Raw genomic sequence first — 25,704 nt, 5'->3', positions numbered from 1 at the left:
GACGCTTTTTACGTAGAAAAAGGAGCGCTACTAAACTAATCTATAAGAATATCGCTTACGGGGGTGTATTAAGACTAAGCGATAGCCTATTAACGCCTAGTTACGTAATTAGGCTTATATAAGCTAGGATTACGTGGTATCTATTAGGTAAGGCTATACTTAAGCCTTACGGAAGATTCTATAAAACGCCATTCTATTCTATAGGATTAGAAATTACTTAACTTAATTTCTAAGCATCCTAGGAGTTAACTCGTATTTACGAATACTCGGTAATTACTCTCGTACTTACGAGATATTATGACGGAGCCTACGCCTATATAAAACAGGCCTATACTCCTTTACTTAGATAGATCTTAAGTTATTTAATAAGATAGAAAGCGACTATATATTCTATTCCTTCTTTCTACGGTCTTCGGCTACTTCCATTATAGATCCTAAACCTTGTCCCCCGGACATTATATAAGCGTAAGAGTACTAAAGTATACCTAACTAACTACGATTAGCGCGTTAACCTTATATTTATTATAATTAATAAAAAGGATAAGTCTTAAGTACTATAATAGACCTTTACGAAGGTCTTACTTACTTATATAGATTATACCTTAATCGCTAATCCTTTTACCGCCTATCTAAATTATCGTAAAAGGCTTACGAAGTAGAAGAACTTAATTATAAAGGCTATAGCTTATCGTAGAGCTAAAGTCGTATATTCTAGCTTAAGGAGGATTATAGAGAGTAAGGAATTCGTCCTCTACCTATCTATTAAGGAGTATTATAATATAATACGTAAAAAGCCTATAGATAAGGATAATAATAAATTAATTATTAGTCTCGTTTATAAGATTTAAGAAAGTAATTAGTACTACGAATTTAGGAGTAAGGTTTATAAGGATAAGGAGGGTAAGGTCGTCGGTAGAAAACTTATTTAAGTATAGTTTACGTATCTAAAATTAATATCCTATATAAAGAGGTTTATTAGCGACTTTATTATTTATATTAACGATACCTTTAATACTAATAAATTAAAGATACTACTTCTTATCGCTATCGATTAATTAAATAGTAGTAAAACCTTTCCTATAGCCTTTTCCTAGTATCCTAAAGAGGATAAGGCGTTATATACCTTTTTTTAGTAGTACCTTAAGGATTACTATTTTAACGTACTAGGAGAACCTTCCTACGCTCCTCTACGAGTCCTTATAAGTAACTAAAACGTAGGTATTACGGTATTAGCTCGGAAGCTTTTTCCGAATATAAAGTACTAGTTTTATAACTAGTGCGCTATTTAGGTAATAGAGAAAAAGATAAGAGAGTTTAGTATATCTATACTAGAGATTCGAACGATTTATTAGTCGAGGGCCTAGAATTATATTATATTAGTAATAGAAGAAGCTTTAGAGAATAATCGACGACGATTTAGTAATAACGTTAGTACTTAATTTATACGTTACTTATAAGAGACTTAGATTCTAAAGGAGTACCGAGTAATCCGCCTTTATACTATTAAAAACGCTAACCTTAGATCTACGTTAAGCTAGCGAAGTAAGTCCTATTATAATAGTATTAGAGAGTTAACTAACGACTAATTATTACTAGAAGAGTTAGTAAAAAGGTATATTATTAAGATTAATTTAGTAATTAAAGATATTAACTAGAACGAGGCCTTATTATTCGCTAGTTACTCGCGACTTACCTAAGGTCCTACCTTCTTATAAATAAGGTTATAGGTATCGAATTACGCGATTTTACGCCTAGAAAGAAAGTAGAATATATTAAATATAATATTAAGAGGAGGAAGAGACCTTAATATACTAGAAATTAGCGTCTATAAGTATAAGATCCTCCTATAATTTAATATTACCTATCGATACTAGTTAAAGAGGACTTATTTATAAGGTTTCCCTATTCTAAAGACCCTTATTTATCCTCGTTAGTAGCTAGGTAGAGGCCCTATTTACTTATCTAATTAAGTACTTTTTTATCTAATAACTAATACTTAATTAATACCGCCGCCGCCGCTATTAGTACTAGTAACGATAATTTACTAGGAGACGGTAAATTAACTAGTAGAGATTCGAGGTCTCCTTAATTCGTAGGAAGCTTATTAATTAGCGGTGGACGCCGTAAACGTAGAGCGTTAAATTACTTATTTTAAGACTCTCTAGCTATAAAGCCTTTTACGCGCGGCGTAACGACGTTATTAAATATAATAGGTACTACTCGACGCGCTAGACCCTCGCCGATAGGGTTATTTAGTAAAGCGTAGTATATACGGACCTATAAATTAACGCGTATTACTTACTAATAAGGTTAACTAGCGATAACGCCGCTAAAATCGATTAATATAGCTATAATAGGAGCGTTATAAGGTATCGTAGTTAATTAATTAAGAGATAGAGTAGTTATTAGATCGCGCGACGATAGAGTAATAACTATTTAATAAAGAAGAGGATACTATAGAGTTTATTAGGCGCGCGCCTCTTTAGGATATTCCTATAAGCCCTAGGGTTATTTCTATAACTCTTCCTCTATCTAAGGTTATTCCTACGAGTCCTCCTCTACTAGAAACCTTAGATTTAGTAATCCTTACTCTTAAGAGGCCTTAGCTACGACGCGAGCCCTCGCTAGAAGGTTCTCCGCTATAGATTATACTAAATAAGCCTACGACGTTAACTACGCTAGTAGTACTTAATAGAGTAAAGAGACGGAGGAACTATACTACTAAATTTAACTAGGGTCGATAATAGGAGTTTATTCCTAAGTCCTAGGAGCGATAGTAAAATAGAGCGGAAGAACCTTAATTCGGAGGCCCTAGAGTAGCATTAACGCTAGGTTTAACGCCGACGAAGCTTTATTAAACCTTAGCCTTATCGACGAGGTCTTACGATGATAGTGTAGTTAATAAATAGATAAATAATGGTAAGATATATAAAATAGGTTAATTTTACGGCTAAATTAGGCCTAGTTTACATTACTTAGTATTCGCTCGTAAACTCATTCGCTCCGCCCGTTCGCTCCTTAGAGTTATTCCCTATATATTCATTACGGTAAGGCTACTAGGAATTCTCGTAGGCTAGAGGATCGAGTAATAAGGGACTCGGACGGTAAAATTACGTCCATACGTAAGCGAGAAGGTACTTCTATCCGCTAAACCGGCTATAAATAGCGCGTTAGAGTAGCTTTTATTAAAGTTAGTAAGGAGGAAGATATCGTAAGGGAGTAAAGAATTACTTAGCTTTTCTCCGCTTATAAGGGTTATTTACTCGTCGATAACTCTTTTACTACTTATCCTACTTATCGACCTCGCCTAGAGAAGTTTTAGGAGGTACTTCTCCGCGTCGTAGCTTACCGTAGAGCTAAAATCGTATACTTAGACTCGCGGAGGATCTTAGAGAGTAAGGAATTCGTCTAGTACCTATCTAGCCGCGAGTTTTATAATATCGTAAGGAACTAGCGACTAGATAAAAGTAATAAGAAGTCGATTCTCGGTCTCCTTACTAAATTAAGTAAGAATAACTAGCTTTACGAGATAAGAAGCGAGGTTTTAAAGGACGATAATAAGGTAATAGGAAGAAAACTCCTTTAGGTTTAGTTTACTTATTCGCGCCTAATAGAGGCAACTATAAGGTTTATTAGCGACTTTATTCTTATTATCGACGGAACTTTTAATATTAATAAGCTTAAAATACTTCTCCTTATCGCCGTCGGCTAGCTAAATAGTAGTAAAACCTTCCTAATCGCCTTCTTCTAGTATCTTAAGGAGGATAAGGCGTCGTACGCCTTTTTTTAGTAATACCTTAAGAGTTATTTATTTTAGAGACCTTTTTAACCCTCCTACGCCTTTCTACGAGTTATTATTAACGATTAAAACGTCGGCCTTACCGCCTCTATTCCTCGGGTATTTCCTAACGTAAAATAATAACTTTACGACTAGTACGCCGTCTAGGTAATAAAGAAAAAGATATATAATTTAGGTACTCCGGCGAGCGATATAAAAGAGATTTATAAGGTAAAATACTAGACTTATATCGCGTTAATAACTAAGGAGGTATTAGAGGCTAACCGACGTAATTTAGGTACCTTCGTAAGTCCTCTCTTAATAAAATACTTATAGAAGACTTAGATTCTAAAGGAGAAAAAGGTAGTCTATCTATATATCTATAAATACGCTAATTTAGGCTCTACGTCTAGCTAAAGGAGTAAGTCGTATTACGATATAATTATTAAGTTAGTTACGGCGTAGTTAATACTTAAGGACTTCGTAAAACGCCTTATAGTAAAGGTTAAGTCGATTATTAAGGATATTCGCTAGGACGAAGTCCTCTCCGCGGCTAGTTACTCGAGACTTACGTAAGTTAGTACCTTTCGCGATATACGACTAAAAGTATTAAAGTACGCTATTTTACGCCTCGAAAGCGAGTAGATAGTACTAACTTTACTACTAAGAGAAGGATAAAGCCTATATAATAACTATTAGTATAAGATCCGACTACGCTACGACCTTACCTATCGCTATTACCTATAGAGAGCCTACGACGAGTATATACCTTTACTAATTATACTAGTATATCCGCGTTAGTAGCTAAATAGACCGAATATTTATTATATAAATTAAGTACCTTCCTACGACCCTCTTCCTCCTTATCCTTAACTAAATCCTATTCTTCTAGATTCGGAGCCTAAGCCCTTAACGGTAGTATAATTAGTAGCGCTTAGGAGTTAATTAATCGTAGAGGAAAGGTATCGATTTAATATCGAATCGGCTCGAATAGAGCGTTAAGTAACGGCCTACTAGGATTTAGTAATAATAAGTCTCTTACGTAGTACCTAAAGAGCCTACTAAATATAATAACTACCGTTTACTTAACTAGATACTCGCCGATAGGGTTATTTTGCTCGCCGTAACGCCTACGAATCCGCTAACTAGCGAGTAATAATTTCTAGTAAGCTAGTAGAGCGCCGGGAGCGTAATAAGTACCTATAATAGCTATAACTAGTACGGTAGTAGGAGACGTAGTAGCGAGAGTAGTTAATAGACGCCGTATTAGACCTTTCCGTAAATAAGTAATTACTATTTTATAAGGGAGAAGATACTATAGAAATTACTAGGCGGAGGACTCCTAATAATATAACTAGTAGCTCTACGAAGCCTATAAGTATCGATAGTCCTCCTAGGGCGTAGGTAACGACGATTCTACCTATCCTTACGCTAGAGAGGCCTCGGCTACGGCGCTCGCCGTTACCGAAGGCGTCTCCTACTATAATTAGGTAGAAGGAGCCTCTAGCGTTAACTACGCTAGTAGTATTTAGTAGGGTAAAGAGACGGCGAAATTATACTACTAAATTTATCGAGGGTCGATAGTAAGGGTTTATCCCTAAGTTATAGGAGCGATAGTAATTTTACGGCCCTTACGGGTCGCTAAATATAACGGAAGAACCTTAATCCGGCGGCCCTACGGTACTATTAATACTAGGGTTAACGCCGACGAGGCTTTATTAAACCTTAGCCTCGTCGACGGTGACTTATAACGATAGTAATGTTAGGTGCGGTAATTGGATGTAGATGAGAATAGGTTACTAGTAAATTTAGTAGGTAAAAGATTGCTTAGTATGTATAGCTCTTGCCGTATATAGGGCTTATATATATGCCCCGAATAGCTCCCTGCTCCACTAAGGTCATTAATCACTGCCTATGCTTTCTATGGCAGGATAAAGCCCTAGTAATAGGTATAACGACTGCCTTTTCTATGCGACAAGGCCCTGAGGACTACGTGGTTAAGGAACGTAAGAGGCCGTCGAATAACGCCGTTGCCGCACCCGTTTTTGGCTTGTCACCGACTAAAGCGTTACCAATTGTCTTAGCAATTCCTAAGGCAATTGACGCCTATAACAATAATCACAACTTAGTTGACGTGGCGGACCAATTACGTGGGAGCTTCACTTGCCAGCGAACTAGGGAAAAGCGAACTTGGCGTCCACTTGCCTGCTGGCTAATTGATGTTTGCTTAACAAATTCCTTTGGCGATCTCTGCAAGCCAGTGAATGCTTTACGGGATCATCAATCCCTCCCACAGAGACTTCCGTGACAGGCTCATACAACAAATCTTCCACTACAAGGACCCTAAACCAACACCCCCTCTGTCACCTCATAGGACTCGCTCTACAAGGATTCACGTACCTACAAAGATGCCTAGACGTCGTTATTGCGCCTACAGTGTACGCAAAGGCGGTGACTGCCGGCGTGGTGTTGCTACAAGTAATATAAAACCTCGTTCAGTCCTAGGGGAGGTTTCCGGCAATGCTCCGCCGCGGACCCCTACAACTCGGTCGAAAAAGGTCGGAACTGGATGCAAGCAGTGCTAGGTAAATCTATGTGTCAAGAAGGGTTGTTTTGCAAAGTTTCATGCAAATCTACATAGTAATTAGATAGTAGGAGGCATTTAAATTCATAAGGATGCCCTAAATGCATTACTTTTTGATGGGGTAAAAAGTGCCAAGACAAAAAAGGCACACCCTGCCGGCGCAGGGAATAATCGTCTGCTCTCGAATATGCTTTAACTATGGATGTCCTGAGGAAGTTTTATCTCGTTCTCGACATACTTTGCTCCTTGATCCACATCGCATAAACCCTGAGAACGGACATAACTTTCTCGGCATATGTATCAGTCCCTGATTAACCCGTGATCGCAAGAGCCAAATGAAGCTGAACGACAGTATCTCGATGCTGGCCTAGTTAGAACCAAAGGCACACTGTTCCTCCTTCCTCCCTCAACGGACGTTTTACGCAGGACATTCAATTCTCCTCCCCGCCCCATAACACGGATGTTGTCAGGCACAATTGCACTCTGCAAACATTTCGAACGTGGAGGTGCATCTTCCGAGCACGGCCGACATCACCCTCTTTGGACCCTGCCCACTGGGAGTGATGAGAAGAAAATAAACACTACTGGTTAAACATTGGAATCCATGTTAGCGCAGGCGGTCTGGAAGAATGTCATGCTGCTGCACCACGGAGTGGCTGTTTATGAGATTAGGCCTTGGGTCGTAATAAGAGGCAATGGCGAAGAAAGACATATCTCTCCATTCATTCGGATTATTCACATGTTAGAATTCAAGGAGCAAGCGAATTGCACACCTTTCCGAGGTCCATACCCCGTATTACACGCTGACGTGCTTATGCCGTTTATCCTTTTGGACCTCTAAAGCCTTACCTCAGAAGATGATCTATGAGTGCCTTCAAATGTAATCACTCTGTCGTTGGGTATTCCAAGTAACTATACCTCTAGAGATTGCCACCCTCTGTCGTGATTCCACTGGTTTTGCATCTTGTTTACACCTTGTTATCGAATACCTCGCCGTGATGACGTGAGACGAGCTACTCTATTAAAGACTTCACATTAACAGCCATTTCCAGCACCTATCGGAACTTCTATAATAGAAGTAAATTTCTAGGCTACGCGATATTTATTGTGAAGGATAAACACTAGAAACTCTATATAAGATAAGCGACGGCGAAATTATATACTCGATACTAGATTCTCAGGAATTATATGTTGGATAGTAATTGAGCGGTATTATCAAGTGGAACCAACGAGAAGACCAAAGTTGGGCATTGGTTGAAAACAACGAATCTACCTAGCTATGTGAGTTGTGACTACTCGACATTCGATGGGCTATTCGTCTAGTTCATGGTGAAGTCCGGCCATAATCTCTCACCGTTTAACAGTTAGGAATTTCTCTAGATTGGGGCGTCGAGGCTTTCACACCCGGTGGTGAGCGACGAGTACCAAAATAAAGCTCATCCCGATAGGAATCTGACATGGGTTCTCGTTTGGCCTCTAGTGAAGACACCACTACAGAGGCTCTGGAACACAAGCATTATAAGTAGACGTTGTCTCGACGCCTATTGGAGCCTGTATGGATAGGTTTGGTGCCTAGACTAGAACAGGTATAAATCTCTCAACTCCTCGTAGTAGGAAGAGAGAAAAAGGAATCGCGGATCTGATCCCCATTTCCGACCCTATAGGTCGACAGCACTCAATCAGCCCCAAAATACCAACAGATAGTGTCTATATCACTTGACAGTAGGCAGTGACTGAAAGATCTACCAAATTATAAGGCTATCAACATCATAAAAGGATTACAAAAGATCGTAATGCGTAGCATCCCTACAAAAATGTTACGCATGAATTAAAAGGTCGAATCGACCAACAGCCTCATTGAATCTTCCTATCCAAAACAGGTCGTGATTTACAAAGAGTTTTGGGTCCGGACTTCAGTTGTGGCGTTGACCGTATCTTGGTTTTGAATGAGGTTGCTGAGGCTCGTCTCGAGCATAAAGTCAGAGCCTCCAAACAGAGAAGTCTGCACTGGCGGAGGGTAAACCGTTCTTAAATCGACAAACCCAAAGATGGAAGTGGGATCATCCAAATCCGCGAGATTAAGCGGTGGCTGACTCATGTGGCTGGAAAGTCCTGGAGTAAGGCAATCATTCACTGAAACTCTAGCATTGTTGACTGGAAATGTGCTATCCGCTCGAGCATCAGCCATACGAGACACAACTATCGTTTCTGGATCCTGTTCAGCAGGTTGAAAGCACCAAGTCATTTCTGGAAATAGGCGGACTAAGTCGTCCTTGACATGAAAATTTTTCAAATCTCTAATGGCATTGGCGTACATTGGGTCGAGATCTATGCCAGATCCGTCAGCGGCAAGAACAAGGGACGCCGTGATTGAACTGCGATCAATGCTGCAAAGTTTCAAGCAACGGACGAAGGCGACGCAACAAGCTCGTATATTGTGGCATTGCCACCCTGTAAGGAGATAACTTCGCAAGTTAGGCCTACAAACATTTGCATCAGCATCCGCTGCTGCATATACGGGAAGAGCCAAGGATTTCTTCCTACCACATAATAAGGTCGATAAAACCGGGATGACTAAACGTCAATTGTGCTTTGCTTGGTCGCATCCATATGGGCGTTTTGTCCAGATTCTCTTCACTGGGGAAGGTCAGAAGCTGGTAACATGTTAGCACTAGATTGGCAACAAAGCACAGGATCATCTAACTATGAAGAGACGGTATAGGCCCCAAAATTGTGCGTGACACTCCAGACGAGAGGCGAAGAGAGTGCGCCAGCGGATAATGATTTCGTATGCACATAAGAGAATTGCACGTCGTTGACGTTCCATTTCAGAGCAATATACAGACTCGTAGTCGACAGCGTCCGGCGCGAAGGGAGAGATGTACTCTCCCGTTTCATTCAATTCTTCTAGAATGATCTCATAAAAGTCTTTGCGTTTTACGACATCCATAACTCGCTCTAGACGCTCGTGGTTAGAATCGAGTCACAAGTTAGAGGCCTTGGGTGTTCGTACTTGTGGTTAGCATCAACGGCTCCCTGTCAAGACCCAGGCTGGAAAGAAGAAACTCGAAGCCTATTCCATGCTGTGTAGTGAGTTTCCACGACATGATTGAGTCTATTAGCTCTCTTGCTGAAAGAGCATCCGATTCTAGTGTTGATGACTCCAATCTTCCTATGCGGTAAAAAATCATATTAGTGATAAATGGAAGTTTATGGGAGAACGCGTTTAGATAGTCCTCTAGTGCTTTAAGAGTAATGGCGATTGTAGCTTCGTCCTTGTAGCTGCGACTACTTTTGGCGCTGGCCAATTTGTCCGCTGCCTCAGCTTCATCCATACAGTCACTGCTCAGCTGTTGGATTGAAAACATTTTGGTTTTGTAATCGTTTAGCTTGCTTCGTAGTTCATCATTCTCTTTCATGAGGCGATCAATGATGACGTTGCCTTGGGCTTGCGTCAGTAACTCAACCATGTCAGTCAGGTCGGCTACTGTCTTTTTCAACTGGTTTCGCGTTCTTCTTTGACCAACGCGATCAACATGCCTTTTTCGCTCCAACTGTCTCTCCGTGAAGCGATCTTTCCATTCGCCAGTGCTGTTGCGACTCATTGTATATACGATGCGGAATGTTGAGTTCTCGATGAGGTTGGCGTTGAAGCCGTCGAAAGTGATGGAAAATGTGAAGCTACGAGAAAATATAGCTATAAGAGATACCTTGCCAGAAATTATCTAGGCGACGCCGGCGAAACAAACGGAGATCTAGGCAAGCTAGGGCAAGCTAGGGTAAGCTTCCCCGCAGACTATATAAACTAAGGGGAATTACGGACTACTTAATCTAGAGTTACGTAAAACTCGGGAACTAAGTCTGGGCACTACGTAATAAAACACCCTAGTAATGAAACAGCAGTCTTTTTTGCCACCACAGTAATACAATCGTGATTTACTAATTATATAGACTCATTAGCACTGAATTGATGTATGAATGGTGCCAGGGCGTCATTTAACTACCTATTCCGCGTAGTATTTGTAGTATTTGATCGTATAGAAGACCTCGTCGTCGCCTCTAATGCCTCTATACCCTCCCTTGCCTACCTAATCGTCTCGATATTTACAAAGACCTCATTATAGTTAATTATAATACGCGGTTATCTCCTAGTAACTAGCTTATCTAGTTACGTATATTGAATAGTAAGTTACTACGATTTTAGGGTAATATCCTACTGTAGTTAATCTAATGCCTTGCCGGTTTTTTAAAGTAGTAAACGGACTAATCGAGAAATAGTCTTACGTCGTGAAATTAACTCCGTTTCCTATCGAATTTAGCGTCGAGTAAGCGGCGTACAAATCTCTATTAATAGATATTAACTTTATTTACGTAACGATAGTATAGTTAGTAGTATTTAACGATTTTAATTATTCTATAGGACTTAATAAGATCGAATAACTTTACGAGGGTCCTATAGGTAGATACTAGCTATATTCCATTCCGTACGAATACGATATAATAAGCCCTTATTACTTACTTTTTTATACGTTTTAAGAAATCTACTCTTCTTTACGGCCGAGGCGTCGTCGTACCTTACTAAGTTAGCGATTTTATCCCTATAGCGATATTTTAGGAGTAAAAAGTAAGCAAGATTAAGTAGCTAGAGAATATAACTTAAATAAAGTATTAAATAGACTAGTACTACTCGATTTATATAATATTTCTATATAAACTCGTGCGTAGTATAACTTTTATACCTATCGAGAAGAAGAAGTCGATACTTATTCGTTACCGTTTAAGGGATAAATATTTAACGTAACTAGGCTAATTATAAGGGTTTAGCTAGGAATTTAAAGTAATTCGTCTAACTACCGTATAACGAGGATTCTAAAGCTAAGGAGGGAAAAGAAAAGAGAAAATCTAACTACTATACGAATAAAGGAAATACTCCCTATCCTCTCCTATAGTAGGTTAGTATAGTTTCCTAGGAGATAATCGATAGGGAGGAGTTACGTAGCTTCGGCTATATAGTTATACAGCCTAAAGGTGCACTACGAATAATCGCTCTAGGGCGTACTCTAGAGCTTTATACGGATTTAACCCGTAACACTAATCTAATATTATTTAAGGTCTAGCCGTTTAGTAAGACTATATATAAGTAGTCTAGGATCTTAGGGTCGGTAAACTAAGTCGACTAAAGAGTATTTCCTTTAAATATAATAAGATATCGTAGTCGACGACTATTTACGAATATAGTCTCGATAATTAAGACCTACGTCTATATTTTAGACCGAGTAGCCTAGTAAGTCCTAGTATTATAATCCGAGCTATAAGTAGTTCTAACTAAGGTAGGGTTTCTTAATAGAGTAGGTACTAGAGTATTAACTAAGATAATAAAGAGAATACTAAATCGTTAGACTATATTCTAAAATATAGGTATAGGATTACTAACGAATTTAACTACGATCTATCTCTACGAGGATAGTAAACGTATATATATAGTACTAGTAGCTCTCCTAGATCTTATAGCTCTCCCTAGATCTCTTAAGATCTACGAGATCTAAGGGATCTAGGAGATCTAGCCTTATTCGGTTACGTAATATAGCTTCGTTCTCTATCGGCTAACTTCTCCCCTTAGGCGGGTGCCTTGATTCCCTTGGTAATTCTTTAAGTAACCTAGTTCGTAACACTACTAAGATAACATTAACTTAATAGAGTCCTACGTTAGGGTTAAAGAGTACATAGCCTCTCTATAAATAGTCCTACTAGTTAAACTCGCCTAAGTATTAGGCAATAGGTCCGTAAGCCCTTAAGGATCGCTTATAAAGACTAGAATCTCGTACGAAGTACGAGGTATTCTCGGACCTATTAGTTATATACTTACTAGGAAGCCTCTTAGGGTATTCCTAATACTAAGATACTTTAATAAGGTATAACTACTTTCTCGATTACTATATTTTAGTCTATAGAAAATACTGAATTATCGATCTAATATTATACCGAGTATAGAGTAGCATTAATCTACCTACCGATTTCTTAGCTCATTAGGCTCTTTAGTCTATTAATCGTACGAATCCTAATTCTCGGGTTTCGTAGATAGTTCGAAAGACGTTCGAGATGTCGTTAGCGTCACCCGTATTGCGGCGTATATATCGCTTCCACTAAATAGCCTAAATTCCCGTCCGAATTAGGGTGCTAATTAGGAGTACTAGTCAGGGATACAAGTTAAGTTACTCTTAGCTAGCGATCTTAGCTGGCACTCCTCACTAGCACTCTTAAATAACACCCTTAAATAATACCGTTAGCTAGTACCCTTAATTGGTACCCTTAATTAGTACCCTTAATTAGTATCCATAACTAAAGTACTTAACTAGAGTACTACCGCTATTAAGTGCCTAAAAGCGACGCTGAAAGGGTAGATTCTTAATAGCCTAATAATTTTATAGAAATTTTCGTAGGAATTTTGCTAATTTACCGATAGAGAGATATATACCTCCGTAGATAGGATAGAACTAGGCATCGAGCACTCCTTATTTAAATCGAGCTCTCTAGTAGACTAAATTATACGGGCCTTAATATTAAAACCACAATAGCCGGGGACCCATATCGACTCATCTTCTCTTTATTGGGAGGACTTCAAGTACTCCGTGGCGCCGCCTCAGCACTATGTACAAAGACTATTATGTATCTGCTTAAATAAAAGAGGCGTAGATTAAGAGTAGCGAATAGCGACTCACTCGAAAGCTACTTCCCTTTGCTAATTGGGCAACTAGGTTGTTCGACACTCTCGCGAGCACACGGTCAGATATGCCACCTTTTCCATATTGTATTTAGTCGAATGCAATTGAATGACTTGTAAGATCTATCCTTATTTCAAAGGACTCTTTCCTAAGTAAAGGCATCTAGATATATTTCTATTTCTTGGAAGTTATTCTTCGCACAGGAACAAAGCTATGACATCGCTTAAGGATAAAGTTGTAAGTTATCTTTACTTCCGTTGTTTCTTCTTGCATCCACCATTGCCTATATTCACATATTGTCTTAGATCGCTATTACTGGAGCCGCCTCCGGGATGGGACTGGCTACCGCTCGCATGCTCGCTTCTCGAGGCGCGATTCTCTCTCTCGCTGACGCAAACGCCGCGGGCTTGGAAGTGGCGCTCATATCGCTCCCCGGCGGCCAGGAAAAGCATATGACGACCACTCTCGATGTTCGCTCTACTTCCGCTGTCAAGTCGTGGATCGATGCCACAGTCGAGAGATTTGGAATACTTGATGGAGCAGCAAATATCGCCGGCGTACTGGGTGATGCAGTCCCCATACGTGAATCTACCGAGGACCAGTGGGACTTCGTCATGGGGGTGAACGCCAAGGGTATATATAACTGTCTTCGTGCCCAACTCAACAACATCAAGGAAGGTGGTAGTATCGTCAACTTTGCAAGCGTTGCCTCGCTGGTTGCGGTGCAGTCACAGGCCCCGTATGTGGCGAGCAAACACGCCGTGCTCGGCTTGACAAAGACTGCGGCTCGCGAGGAGGGGTCGAGAGGAGTAAGAATCAATTGCGTGGCACCAGGTAATTTTTTCCTTATCTGATATCATGGGGCAAACTTTTCCATGAATCAAGCAATGTTGCTAACATCTTCTCCTCTTACCCTAGGTGCTATCAAAACACCCATTATGAAGGATATTGAGGAAGAGGAACTCCACAGAAGGACTGCCAAGTATCAGTGTTTTGACCGCATCGCAGATCCAGATGAAGTTGCTCATCTGGTACTATTTTTGTTGAGTGATGAAACGAAATTTATAACGGCCGCCTGCTATGAAATCTCTGGAGGTTGGACTGCTTAAATAGTCAGATGACTTCGAATAACAATGCCAAGCACAACGTGAGGCCCGATGTCTCAGCTCAGCAATCTCATGTTCCTTAGTTCACTTATATGCGTAGCACAGGACTTGCGCTAGTCATTTCGTTGTAAAGAAGAGGAATTGGGAAGAGCCTGCCTGGTCCTTTAGCAGCTCCTACGGTGACTTCACCGATCAGTCTTGTTGTAGATTACTGCAGTGGAAGCATTAATTTATTGTTATCCTACTTCTTGAGGAGGTAGAAGTATATAAACACTAAGGTATAATAATGGAAGCTTCCGTACAATTTCAAAGCAGGCGGAATCATTCCATCAGGCTTTCGCCAATGTTCTGATAGTTGGTTGAGCCTCATATCACAACAAGCCTAAGTTACTTCTTGAATAGTAAAATTTATTTACTACAATGGATGAATAGATCACAAGTTCACAAATCTCTCGAGTGGCAGAGGAACCAGGGGCGGTAGGAAGCCCGCTGAACTTGTCTTCGCTGGTCTTTCCATTGGACCTCTCCTGTTTCAAAGCAGTGGATGAAAGCTCGCAGCAAAGATCCTATTGAACTTGGCCTTCCATAGGGATATTGAACGCGAGGGAAGTGGCCGCAATGACACCTCCATGGATACAATCAAATCACTTGGAGGTAATGTAAAGATCTAGAGTACCGGGACTAGATGCCAGCCTACCACATAGAATGTCCGCTCAACGATATCAACCTCTGTCCAATTTATGTGATTTCAGATCTGTCTGATGTGACATCCATGTTTGTCATAGTGTCCCAGTCGAAACTCTCTGCTACCGCTACATCCTCTAACCCGGGCATACATTGAAGCATGTTGCGAAACACTGGGATGAGTGGTCAAGCTGCGCTGGAAGTGGATGCCCTCGCAAAATTCCAGTATCAAAAAGGGAACTGTTAGGGGCTTTCTGATGAGAAGCAATCGATAGAGATAACAACACTGTTGCGTTCAGACCTGGATGTAGCTATCCACATAGACTCAACGTCTTGAAGAGACGTTGAAAGCTATCTGCTGGCACAGCCCCCTGTCTGTGTGCAGAATGCCAAGAGACTTGGCATTGCATCTGTTCAGACAGCCTCATTAGAGAGGCCTAACATGAAGTATCTGTGAAGGAGAAATGACAGACTCAAGTCGTTCATAGACGCTAACATCTTTCGAGTCTTTGATACTAGTGGTACACATTCTTTTGTGCTTGAGTATCATTTTCTAGGAAGACTTCAATTCGATTATTCATCTTTGGCCCAATGTCCTCCAAGAAGAAACAAGCAATAATTGCGACGCTGCCAAAACCGATTGACGAAAATGCAACTTTCCTATATTTTATGTCAGTATGCCTGAATATATAAACTTCGGCACGAATTCATACTTGACGCCTTCCACCCAGCTCTGGACGAATGCTGAACCGGCCGCTTCAGCTATGGCTGGAGTCAACCCTGGTATTTTCTCTAGAGCGGCAGCTCCCATGGGAAGGGCAGCGAGGACAGCGTTGGCAGTGTCAGCAGAGGCACCTGCTGCCTCTGCTGCCGCAACGACATGAGTATTTGCGTAACTGGTCTGAGCCGTCAACATTATGGTCGAAAACGTTGTGACTGCGACTGCACCGCCTGCATATCTGGCAACGCCAGCAAGTCCACCCGCAATACCAAGCTCTGTCTGCTCTGCGCCAAATTGAACCCACGTAATAGACAAGTACTGGGAATACCCGTAGAACGTCGAACACAAAAAAGCAAAACAAATTCCCAGATCCTGCCTTTCTGGCGTTACGTAGGCAGCCATAGCACCGAAGAAGGTCATGAGAGTGATAGGGATACCCATCTGCCATCTCCAGTGCCCAATATACTTCCCTAGGAGGGCCAAGAGCGCTCCTCCAGCCATCGTTCCAAAACCCTGAACCGTGGACAGCCAGTTAATAGTAGACCGTGGAGTAGATGTGTTCGTGAAGTATACACTGATCATAGTCGGCCACGTATAGTTAGTTGCGTAGTAAAACATACAAGCGATGAAGCTGCAGATGAAAGGAGCGGTTAGGGTCCGACCTTTATTTGCGGTAAATAGTCTTGTTGGTGTGAGGGGTTCTTTAAGTTTTTTGTTGAAGGTCTCCCAAAGCGCAAAAATTATCAATGATGTGAATCCGGCCACAAGTAGTCCGACAACTATAGGTGAATTTGCGGGCCGCAGTTGCACATAGACGATACCGCATACGATCATTGACGCAGCGGCAATGAAGCTAACCATGCCGACGTAATCAAGGTCTCGAAGAGCTCGATCCCAAGGGATGCCTCTAGGGTGCTTCGGTGGGAAGTATACTAAATTCAGATTAGGGCGATTAGTTACCTAAATATGTGAGGTGAGTAGTTCAGAAACTCTGTCCGTCTTGTCAGTATGGTCCATGCGAACACACAATATACCGCTCGTAGACTAACCACAGGATAGAAGAAGTACAAATGAGATGCCTTGGGATATGGTCACACCCCAGTAGCCCCATCTCCACTAGAACTCTGTCAGCATACGCTTGTATCAAAATGTGTGTATGCATGCCATACCGCATTATTCGCAAATGCAATACGCGATACAACAGGGCCCATGATAAGATCGACATAGATACCGGCGTCAGCTATAACAACCCCGATATGTCTCCACTTGTTAGGTAATAGCTCTGGCAGCGCAAATGCCGCTATCTGGCAGTTGCCTCCTCCGAATCCGAGAAAAGCCTGGGCAGCAATGATCTGTCTAAGTGAGTGAGCTGTTCCCCCGAGGATCGATCCGATCAACACAAGGACGTTGCCACCCAAGATAAACGCTCTACGGCCGAATAGGTCGCTGTTAGCGCCGCAAACCATGAATGCGATTGTACCACTTAAGCTATATGCAGCTGTGACCCAAGCTCCCTCGGCTGCTCGCTCGCCCAATTCAACTGCCATTTGAGATTGAATTATGCTAAAAAACGAGACAGGCCAGAACGAGATTCCATAAGACATTGCAAGAACCTGCAAGAACGGTCAAAAGTCGTTCAAGATTCCGTGGGAAGACTTGTCCTACCACAACAACGACCCATGTCTTGAGAGTCACCGTATCATCCCCGCGTAGCTCGGGGTCGCTATACTCAATCTCCACTTTTGGATTCTTCTCGAGATCAGATGTCTTGTCATCAGGATTATGACTGCTTGTGGATGGAGAGGACACTAGCGCAGGCCCAAATTCACGATGATCGCGTTCGGTCTCTTTGATCTCTTCCATGACGCGATGATAGTGCAAGGAGATAAAAATTCGGTGATGGAAAGTAGAAAATTTGGTGATCGGACCTAAGACAGGTCGAAGGCCGACAATAATGCTTAGGCTTTCACTGATGAGGGAAATATATCGTCGCCCTGATCGGTCACTTAATATGTACTGTAACAGTCCCCACTGGCGAATGTAAATGTATGCGTCGAATAATCAGATGTTCACGGATAATATGGTTTTCATATCCCATGAAACCGGGATGTTGTGGTTTTCACATCCCCATGAACCCCGGATGTTGTGGTTTTCGCATCCCCATGCACCCCGGATATTGTGGTGGACATATTGCGAATCCGAGTCCGTACTCTACGATGCACATAAGAATTTAGATGATGTGCGGAGAGGTTAAAGAAGACAATCCTTCGCCAAGTAGAGCGCACTCCGGTACGCATTGAGATCTGTGGGAGGAATTTGATATAACTCTGCGCGTCCCGACCCCGGGTATTGTGGTTTATCCTTTTCCCCACCATCTTGGCCATCCATCGAAACCGTTTGCTGCAATATGGAGATTCGCAATATAACAATAATCGTCTACGAGGTTTCTAAGCATCCAAGACATAGAGCATGAGCAGACAAAGCGCGTGATGCCATTATCAACTACCGATGTTGTTATAATAGGTGCAGGGCCTGTAGGTCTTGTACTCGCAAACTACCTTGGAATATGTGGAGTACACATTCTGGTGATCGAGAAGCTTGATAAGATCATCGACTACCCAAGGGCTATCGGCATAGATGACGAATCGCTTCGTTTGATCCAATCTATTTCACTCATTGAAAACGTGCTTCCACATACGACACCAAACCATTCACTGAGATTCCTGACCGCTCGAGGACGCTGCTTTGCCGATTTCCAGCCAACTACCTTGGACTTTGGGTGGCCTCGTCGCAATGCATTTGTACAGCCTGAAGTTGATCAAGTCCTTTTCAAAGGTTTAAATAAGCTTCCCAATGTGGAGGTACTCTTTTCTCATACACTGGTGTCTGTGGATCAGGATGAGAAGGGTGTCACAGTGGTCACGGACAAGGAAAGCTTTCGCGCAAAATACCTCATCGGATCCGACGGGGGTAGCAGCTTTGTGCGGAAGCATTTGAATATCTCTTTCGAGGGTACGACATCCCCAGATAAATGGATAGTCGTCGATATTCGCAACGATCCACTAGGCCTGCCCAATGTCTATGTTTGCTGCGACCCTATGCGTCCTTATGTTTCTGCTGCATTACCTCACTCGATTCGTAGATTCGAATTTATGGTAATGAGTGACGAGACAGAAGAGCAACTGAGTGAACCGCAGAATATGAGAAAACTTTTAGCAAAAGTTCTACCTAACCCTGACAATATCGAGGTCATTCGCCGTCGGGTTTATACTCATAATGCGAGATTAGCAAGTCAATATCGCCATGGTCGTGTCTTACTTGCTGGGGATGCCGCTCACGTCATGCCAGTCTGGCAGGGCCAAGGATACAACAGCGGTCTTAGAGACGCTTTCAACCTTGGCTGGAAGCTTACTCGAGTCATTAAAGGGACTTTGGATCCAGCGGTCTTGGACACCTATGAAAAGGAACGTCGGAGCCATACAAAAGCAATGATCGATCTTTCTGTACTCACGGGCCAAATATTCGTCCCGCCATACCGTTGGCTGAGTTGGCTCAGAGATGCGCTTACTTGGTGCTTATCTTATCTACCTCAAGCAAAGCAATACTTTTTGGAAATGAGGTTTAAGCCAATGCCACGATATGCGGAAGGGGCAGCGATTGTCCCTGAGAAGGACCCTCGTTCTCCGGTTGGCACAATGTTTATTCAACCATTTATATTCAGAGATGACGACTTCGAGAAGGAACACCGGCTAGATGACATTATTGGACACAACAACTTCGCATTGCTTTCCTGGGGAAGTGACCCAATCTGGGGTCTGACTGCCGCGCAGATAGCTGCTTGGAGGCGGCTAGGAACTACACTTATTCAGGTACTACCGTCATGCCAAATGATGAACCCCCAAGCATCCTCTGAAAGAGAAAATCATATTGTTCGGATTGGTGATAGCAAGGATGGGCTGCTGAAGAAGTGGTTTGGCAGTTATCCTTGTTCAATTGCCATTATACGACCTGATCGTGTTGTTGGAGCTTTAGCTATTCCACAAACGATAGGGGATGTTTCTGACCGGTTTTTCGATGCAATTGGCCTGGCAGTTGAAGAGTGAATTACAGCGATAGACTCTGATAAAGGAGCCCCTGAGCCTGGCTCAATGAATCCGATAGCCACTATTTCATGCCACTATTTCATCTTCCAGCAGCGCCAAGCCCCCCTCCTCCTCGCCGGCATCTGGTTCCTTGTGGTTTATACGGCATTCTGCATGGTATCGGTGCATATGACTCCCGGATCGAAGTAATCAGAAAGGAAGGATAATAGAATTGGAAGATCAAATAAAGAGAGGACTGTTGTGCTGCTGAAGTTGGAAGTATCACGGCTCAACTGCAAAATAAACATCTGGGATCTTGGATCCTTAGCTGGATGCGACAATTTGGCTTACATAGACTTCAGTCCGCAAACCTGAACGCAAAGTCTTGCAGTTCACAGAGGTATATAGCTGAATCGAGAACTGACAATTTGTCCATTGTGGTAGCTGCTTCCAGATAGGTACCAATGAATTCCATGCGTTTCACTGTTTTGATGCTAGACGAGGAATGGAACTTTCCAGTACAAAATCTCAGCTCAGGTATAACCCTACATTATTTTACTGGAGTCCCTATCGCTATGTACGTATTCAAAGCTGGCGTGGACTCTGACGCTTTGACGTCGTCACCACAGACTCTCTTCTCATCCAGTGATCTGGCTGTCAAGCCACCGAACCCAGAGATCCATTCAGGAATTGGCCGATAGTAACGATTGATGGATTCATATGGACCCATCATTGACATTGCAGAGGCCGCTGCAACCCATGTCTTCACTTCATGCGTCGACGCACCAGCTATCTCAGTAACATACTGGTTCTCCACTTCGTCAACGGCCGATATCCTATTGTTGGCAATGGTATCAATAAAGTCTTGGTCCCATTCTGGAGCAAGGGTATGTAACGTGGTCTGGTCCAACACGAACTGCTTAGCTGCGTCAATAGTGCGATTTGTCCTCGCTTCCCGAGCTTCTGTTGAGAGGTTCTTTCCTGCCCCTAAGAGCAGACTTCGCACATCTTCACTAGCAGTAGAATATTCAGGTATTGGCGGCTGGTGAGATAATCCGCCGGAAGCTAGGAAGAGAACTCTTTTGTTCAACATCTTGCAGAAGCTCCCCACTGCCTTTCCCAGTATCCTAGCCCTTTTGAAAGTTGGCAAAGGCGAAGCAATGCAATTTATGAATATTGGTATGACGGGATATCTGTCAATTCCGCCGAGCAATAACCCCAGAGGTTGTGAAAATCCATGATCCACTTGCATTCCCTGTGAAGTCGCGATGTCCACACCATGGTCTATGCATAATTCGGCCAATTTAGTCGCCAGCTCCGATGCAGTGGATAGTGGTCCCTTTAAGGTGTTGAAATCGCCTATGGCGTGTGCCTCTATCCCCACACAAAATGACGGCATCACATCATGGAAGAAGCCATTATAGTGGTCAGGTGCGAATATGACAACAAGCTCTGGATCGAAGTCTTCAATCATTTGTCGGGCCTTTTCAGTGTAGTTCCTGATCTCTTCCACGACGGTCTCCGCAGGATTGACCAATCCTATCAGAGGTGTATGCGATAAACATTGCAGAAAGCCAGACATATTGAATGTATAGTAGATCGATAAACAAAGAAGCAATACTATTTCTTTCCGAATGGCAGACAGATTTGAATAGATTCAGGTTAAAAGCTGGTGACTTATCACTTGGCTTTTATGGCGACTCGGCTGTGGCATGATAACTGGAAAATGTGGTTTAACGACAGTACAAGGCGGGAAAAGTGGCTATTGCCCTACAGTCAGATCCCGGTCACATGTAAATAGCTTTATGTCTTCAAAAAACCTATCACAATGTCGTTGAATCTGTCGGCATGCTCCCATTGGGCCCAATGGCCGCACTTGTTGAACAAATGGACTTCTGAATTTGGAATCCCTGCTGCGAGTCGCAGTGCACCATCCACTGGCATGACACGATCCTGGCGACCCCAGATAATCAAGGTTTCCTTCTGAATGTCCGGAAGAATTGGAGTTACATCTGGAAATTGCTTAGAATTCAAAATAGAACTCTTCAGGAAATTCTCCAGATGGTCCTTTCTAGAAAGCATGTTTTCCAGACGTAGTTGTAACAGATCCTCTGTAAGTGCCGAGCTGTCGTACACGAAAATGTCGTTGAACTTTTTCAGGTTCTCCAAAGTGGGATTTCGATACAGTTCAGTGACACGCTTCATTCCTTCTGTTGGCATGGGTGCAAAAAGACTGACACCGCCTGTCCCACCACCCAAAAGAACGAGTTTACCAACATATTCGGGGTATTCCAGAGTAAAAGCAACAGAACTATGCCCGCCCATAGAGTTCCCTACCAAATGGACTTTGGAGAGACGAAGCTCATCGACGATAGCCTTTACAACTCGAGCGTTCAACGCTGCTCGAGATTCCGAATTGACAATTGAGTCACTTTTGCCCCAGCCAGGGAAATCAATGAGTAATACTCGATATCTGGCTTTAACAAGTGGTTCAACGTTCCTGTGGAAGTTGGCCCATCCAGAAGCGCCAGGACCGGACCCATGAAGCATTATGACTGTTTCTTCACCTTTACCACAATCGTTGTAGTGCACTTGCAAGATGGCTCCATTTTCATTAATTGTCACAAAACGACTCGTGTTTTCGGCAGTAATTGAAGTCATTGTACTCTTTTGGTCAATAACGTCGAAATTCCAGGGCACGCTTGGTGAATAATCCTTTTCTGGTAGACGTATAGGCATATTAAGTTAGCCCGGGAATCGCATGGGTGAGTGTAAAAGTGATTCCAATGAATATGGTGGATAGCTTTAGGACCACATTATCCCAAAAGCCTGGATTTCGTAGTTTTCCCGGTGGTATTGGTCGGGTTTTGGCTGTTCCCAAACTATGGCTGATAGAGTACTATACGATGTGATACAGCCAATACCAGCGTTCAAGGCTGTTACCGTCCGTAAGCACTAAGCGAATGACGGCATTTGATTGCCTAAGGCAGTGTTTCCAAGAAAACCAAACCACGAACCTTCCTGCAGGGATAATGTGGTGCCAAATTCAATGAGTACATAGAAACCTAGAATTACACAGAGATTGTATATATTATAGGCCATTTAAGTTAGCTACTCTAATTGTGGAATGATATGGCTGACGTTATCACACAAGCAGCGGAGGCTCTTAGGAGTGCTCAAAGCACTGGCAATTTCATTCGTCCTCTTCGGGAAACATTCAAAGAGCTTGATGCCGATGACGCCTACGCAATTCAAAAACATAACATTGATCTACAGGTTTCACAAGGTGCTCGAATTGTTGGATCTAAGATTGGTCTCACCTCACTTGCGGTACAAAGACAGATAGGTGTAGATCAGCCGGACTATGGGGTTCTATTGGACAATATGGAATGCCCTGAGGGTGTTCCAATTGCAATGTCTCGCCTTCAACAGCCGAAAATCGAAGCAGAAATTGCATTTATCCTTGGAAAGGATCTTGACTCTCCACGAACGACTGTCATAGATGTGATCCGGGGAATAGACTATGTTGTCCCCGCGCTAGAAATTGTGGGCAGTCGAATTGAAGGCTGGGATATTAGACTAGTCGACACGATTGCAGATAATGCATCTTCGTCAGGTTATGTTCTGGGCACACCTGTACGGAAGCTCGATGGTTTAGATCTGCGCAATTGCGCCATGACTATTTCAAGTGGATCATCGGAGGGAAGAGTGCTGTCTTCAGGAGCTGGTATGGCATGCCTAGGAAACCCTTTGAATGCAGTGGTATGGCTTTCCAGAGTCATGAATGAACGTGGCTTCCCTTTGAAAGCCGGTAGCGTTGTTCTATCTGGTGCATTGGGTCCGATGGTGGCTGTAGAGCCTGGGGAAACCTATAAAGCGCACATAGACGGACTGGGAGACGTAACAGCAGCTTTTGCTACCGATTGAAGTGACAATACTAGGCACAAATGATGGATATGATCTTGATTCTTGAAGGAAGGTGTTCTCAACCACATCTCGTCTGAAAATCTTTATATTATTTTCCAATATAAAACATTAAGAGCTCCGCCCAAAGATTGTCTCCAAGTAAGGAGAACACTAATCAATAGAGGACTACACAAATCACAATTTCGTGCCTGTATCCAGGCTAGAGATATAGTTCGGGATAACTATAGTTGTTGTCCTCGCATCCTCTAGTGTCACTGCTAACCAGTTATCGCACATGATCTCTCACAATCAGGAGCCCTGTTCAGCGTTACAGTAGTATTCTACTCCACTCTCCACGAAACTTCTTGTACGCTTTCATGGGTCCGTCCGAGGATGCTGGCATACAGCTCCGGTCTTCTGGCATTTCAATACCGAAACCCTCCGGCCAACTCCAATAATTCTTTCCCCAACCCCGCCCTCCATGTCTTCTCCGAGAGCGGTGCATTCGGCCAGAACATCGCCAAAGGGGTCGAGAATCGAGAAACAGCCGTTTTTGAGTTGGTCATTGTCCGTTGCGATAAGGGTTTTGAACACCTACATACACGGCGTTATCATACGCTCTAGCTGGCAGCCACTTCATAAGCCACTTTCGCCCCTTTAAACCATCGAACTCCGCACTGACGCTGGTTGGGTTGTTTTCTCGATTTTCCCAGAGTTTTGGATCCACAAGATCTGCTCCGGGACAGGTGGATGGAGTGCACATTGTCACATGCGGCATGAAAATGACATGCGGACCTAACAACGACATAGCTCGGACGTTCTCGATGATATGGTTGTCGTAGCAGGTTATTCATTGACGGGTTAGAGATGAGAGGAGATGGAAGGATGTAAATTGCGAGGTCGTGCCAGAATCTCACCTTTCGTGGAGGCGCAGATGTAAGTCTTGTTAGTATTTTGTGGTTGATTGATTACGAACTGTCTTTTTGTCGAAGCTTCGTCGACCTACGTCTTTATATAATCTCCCTCATGTACCGCAAGGAACGACAAGAGCACGATATAGTTCAAGGACCTAGTACTCAGGCACGAATCCTAAATCAATCATCTCAGCGATATTAGACACGTATTACCCTCAGTTTTCTGATGTCCGCTCTAATAGACAGGGTCCTATATCTATATAATACAGAAACTGTACGGGGATAGTAACTCCTGAATTTTACATTTCGTCACGGATTTAAATAGTTATTATATACCTTGATATTACGTAAGGCAACGCGCTTTATCGATGTCGCAGCGGAAGCCAAGACATGGCGGTGACGATCGTGGGACGTATATTTAAGCAGCATCTTACAATTCTTGCATAGTAATATAAATACTTATTGTTCCTAACTATAGGGACTAGAAGGCAGAGATCGGGAACTTAGTTGTGGTTATAGAGTAATTTTATAGTTACAACGCTTCCTTGTTAACCTGAAACTAGGAAATTAGAGACGAGGAATAGTAATGCCCCTACTTAATTAAAATACACTATAGTAATGTATAAGTCTAGGCACTACGTAATGAAACACCCTAGTAATGAAATACGCGTTTTTTTGCCACTAATAGTACTACAATTATGATTTACTAATTATATAGACTCATTAGCACTAAATTAATGTATAAATAGTACTAGGGTGTTATTTAACTACCTATTCCGCGTAGTATTTCTAGTATTCGGTCGTATAGAAGACCTCGTCGTCGTCTCCAATGCCTCCATTCCCTACCTAGCCTACCTAATTATCTCGATATTCGTAAAGACCTTATTATAGTCGATTACGATACGCGGTTATCTTCTAGCGACTAGCTTATCTAGTTACGTACGTTAAAGAGTAAGTTATTATAATTTTAGGGTAATATCTAAATATAGTCGATCTAATACCTTACCGGTTTTTTAAAGTAGTAAACGGACTAATCGAGAAACGGTCTTACGCCGTGAAATTAAGTTCGTTTCCTATCGAATTTAGCGTTAATTAAGTAGCGTACGAATCTCTATCGATAGATATCGATTTTATCTACGTAATAGCGGCGTAGTTAGTATTAATTAATTAATTTAGCTATTTTATAGTACTTAGTAAGATCGAATAA

At 42.3% G+C, this 25,704-nt stretch overlaps 8 protein-coding genes across 8 annotated transcripts; 4 read left to right on the top strand and 4 right to left on the bottom strand.

Annotated features, from left to right (window-relative positions):
• Positions 1–6,684: 6,684 nt before the first annotated feature.
• On the top strand, positions 6,685–7,035 carry A1O9_09927 (uncharacterized protein; the record flags this gene model as incomplete). Its single annotated transcript, XM_013401268.1, has 1 exon — positions 6,685–7,035. A coding segment is annotated over one exon (270 nt), but the record flags the coding sequence as incomplete, so codon positions are not given.
• Positions 7,036–8,250: 1,215 nt separating this feature from the next.
• Positions 8,251–9,967, bottom strand: A1O9_09926 (uncharacterized protein; the record flags this gene model as incomplete). The annotated part of the gene is made up of 4 exons (XM_013401267.1): positions 8,251–8,842; positions 8,907–9,016; positions 9,067–9,320; positions 9,376–9,967. 4 exons carry the CDS (start codon positions 9,965–9,967, stop codon positions 8,251–8,253), a joined length of 1,548 nt encoding a protein of 515 aa, XP_013256721.1.
• A 3,449-nt stretch (positions 9,968–13,416) lies between these two features.
• On the top strand, positions 13,417–14,193 carry A1O9_09925 (uncharacterized protein; the record flags this gene model as incomplete). The annotated part of the gene is made up of 2 exons (XM_013401266.1): positions 13,417–13,918; positions 14,003–14,193. The coding sequence occupies 2 exons, from the start codon at positions 13,417–13,419 to the stop codon at positions 14,191–14,193; spliced, it is 693 nt and encodes a 230-aa protein (XP_013256720.1).
• Positions 14,194–15,389: 1,196 nt separating this feature from the next.
• On the bottom strand, positions 15,390–17,458 carry A1O9_09924 (uncharacterized protein; the record flags this gene model as incomplete). The annotated part of the gene is made up of 5 exons (XM_013401265.1): positions 15,390–15,534; positions 15,588–16,527; positions 16,648–16,711; positions 16,765–17,208; positions 17,261–17,458. The coding sequence occupies 5 exons, from the start codon at positions 17,456–17,458 to the stop codon at positions 15,390–15,392; spliced, it is 1,791 nt and encodes a 596-aa protein (XP_013256719.1).
• A 626-nt stretch (positions 17,459–18,084) lies between these two features.
• Positions 18,085–19,698, top strand: A1O9_09923 (3-(3-hydroxy-phenyl)propionate hydroxylase; the record flags this gene model as incomplete). The annotated part of the gene is made up of 1 exon (XM_013401264.1): positions 18,085–19,698. One exon carries the CDS (start codon positions 18,085–18,087, stop codon positions 19,696–19,698), a length of 1,614 nt encoding a protein of 537 aa, XP_013256718.1.
• A 529-nt stretch (positions 19,699–20,227) lies between these two features.
• A1O9_09922 (2,3-dihydroxyphenylpropionate 1,2-dioxygenase) lies at positions 20,228–21,259 on the bottom strand (the record flags this gene model as incomplete). The annotated part of the gene is made up of 1 exon (XM_013401263.1): positions 20,228–21,259. One exon carries the CDS (start codon positions 21,257–21,259, stop codon positions 20,228–20,230), a length of 1,032 nt encoding a protein of 343 aa, XP_013256717.1.
• Positions 21,260–21,480: 221 nt separating this feature from the next.
• Positions 21,481–22,416, bottom strand: A1O9_09921 (2-hydroxy-6-ketonona-2,4-dienedioic acid hydrolase; the record flags this gene model as incomplete). The annotated part of the gene is made up of 1 exon (XM_013401262.1): positions 21,481–22,416. One exon carries the CDS (start codon positions 22,414–22,416, stop codon positions 21,481–21,483), a length of 936 nt encoding a protein of 311 aa, XP_013256716.1.
• A 393-nt stretch (positions 22,417–22,809) lies between these two features.
• Positions 22,810–23,604, top strand: A1O9_09920 (4-oxalocrotonate decarboxylase; the record flags this gene model as incomplete). The annotated part of the gene is made up of 1 exon (XM_013401261.1): positions 22,810–23,604. The coding sequence occupies one exon, from the start codon at positions 22,810–22,812 to the stop codon at positions 23,602–23,604; it is 795 nt and encodes a 264-aa protein (XP_013256715.1).
• Positions 23,605–25,704: the final 2,100 nt, after the last annotated feature.

Source organism: Exophiala aquamarina (genome assembly GCF_000709125.1).
Source record: "Exophiala aquamarina CBS 119918 chromosome Unknown aczIA-supercont1.11, whole genome shotgun sequence".
Classification (NCBI taxonomy): domain Eukaryota; kingdom Fungi; phylum Ascomycota; class Eurotiomycetes; order Chaetothyriales; family Herpotrichiellaceae; genus Exophiala; species Exophiala aquamarina.
Note: the sequence above shows the minus strand (reverse complement) of the source record. Positions and strands in the feature narration are given on the sequence as shown.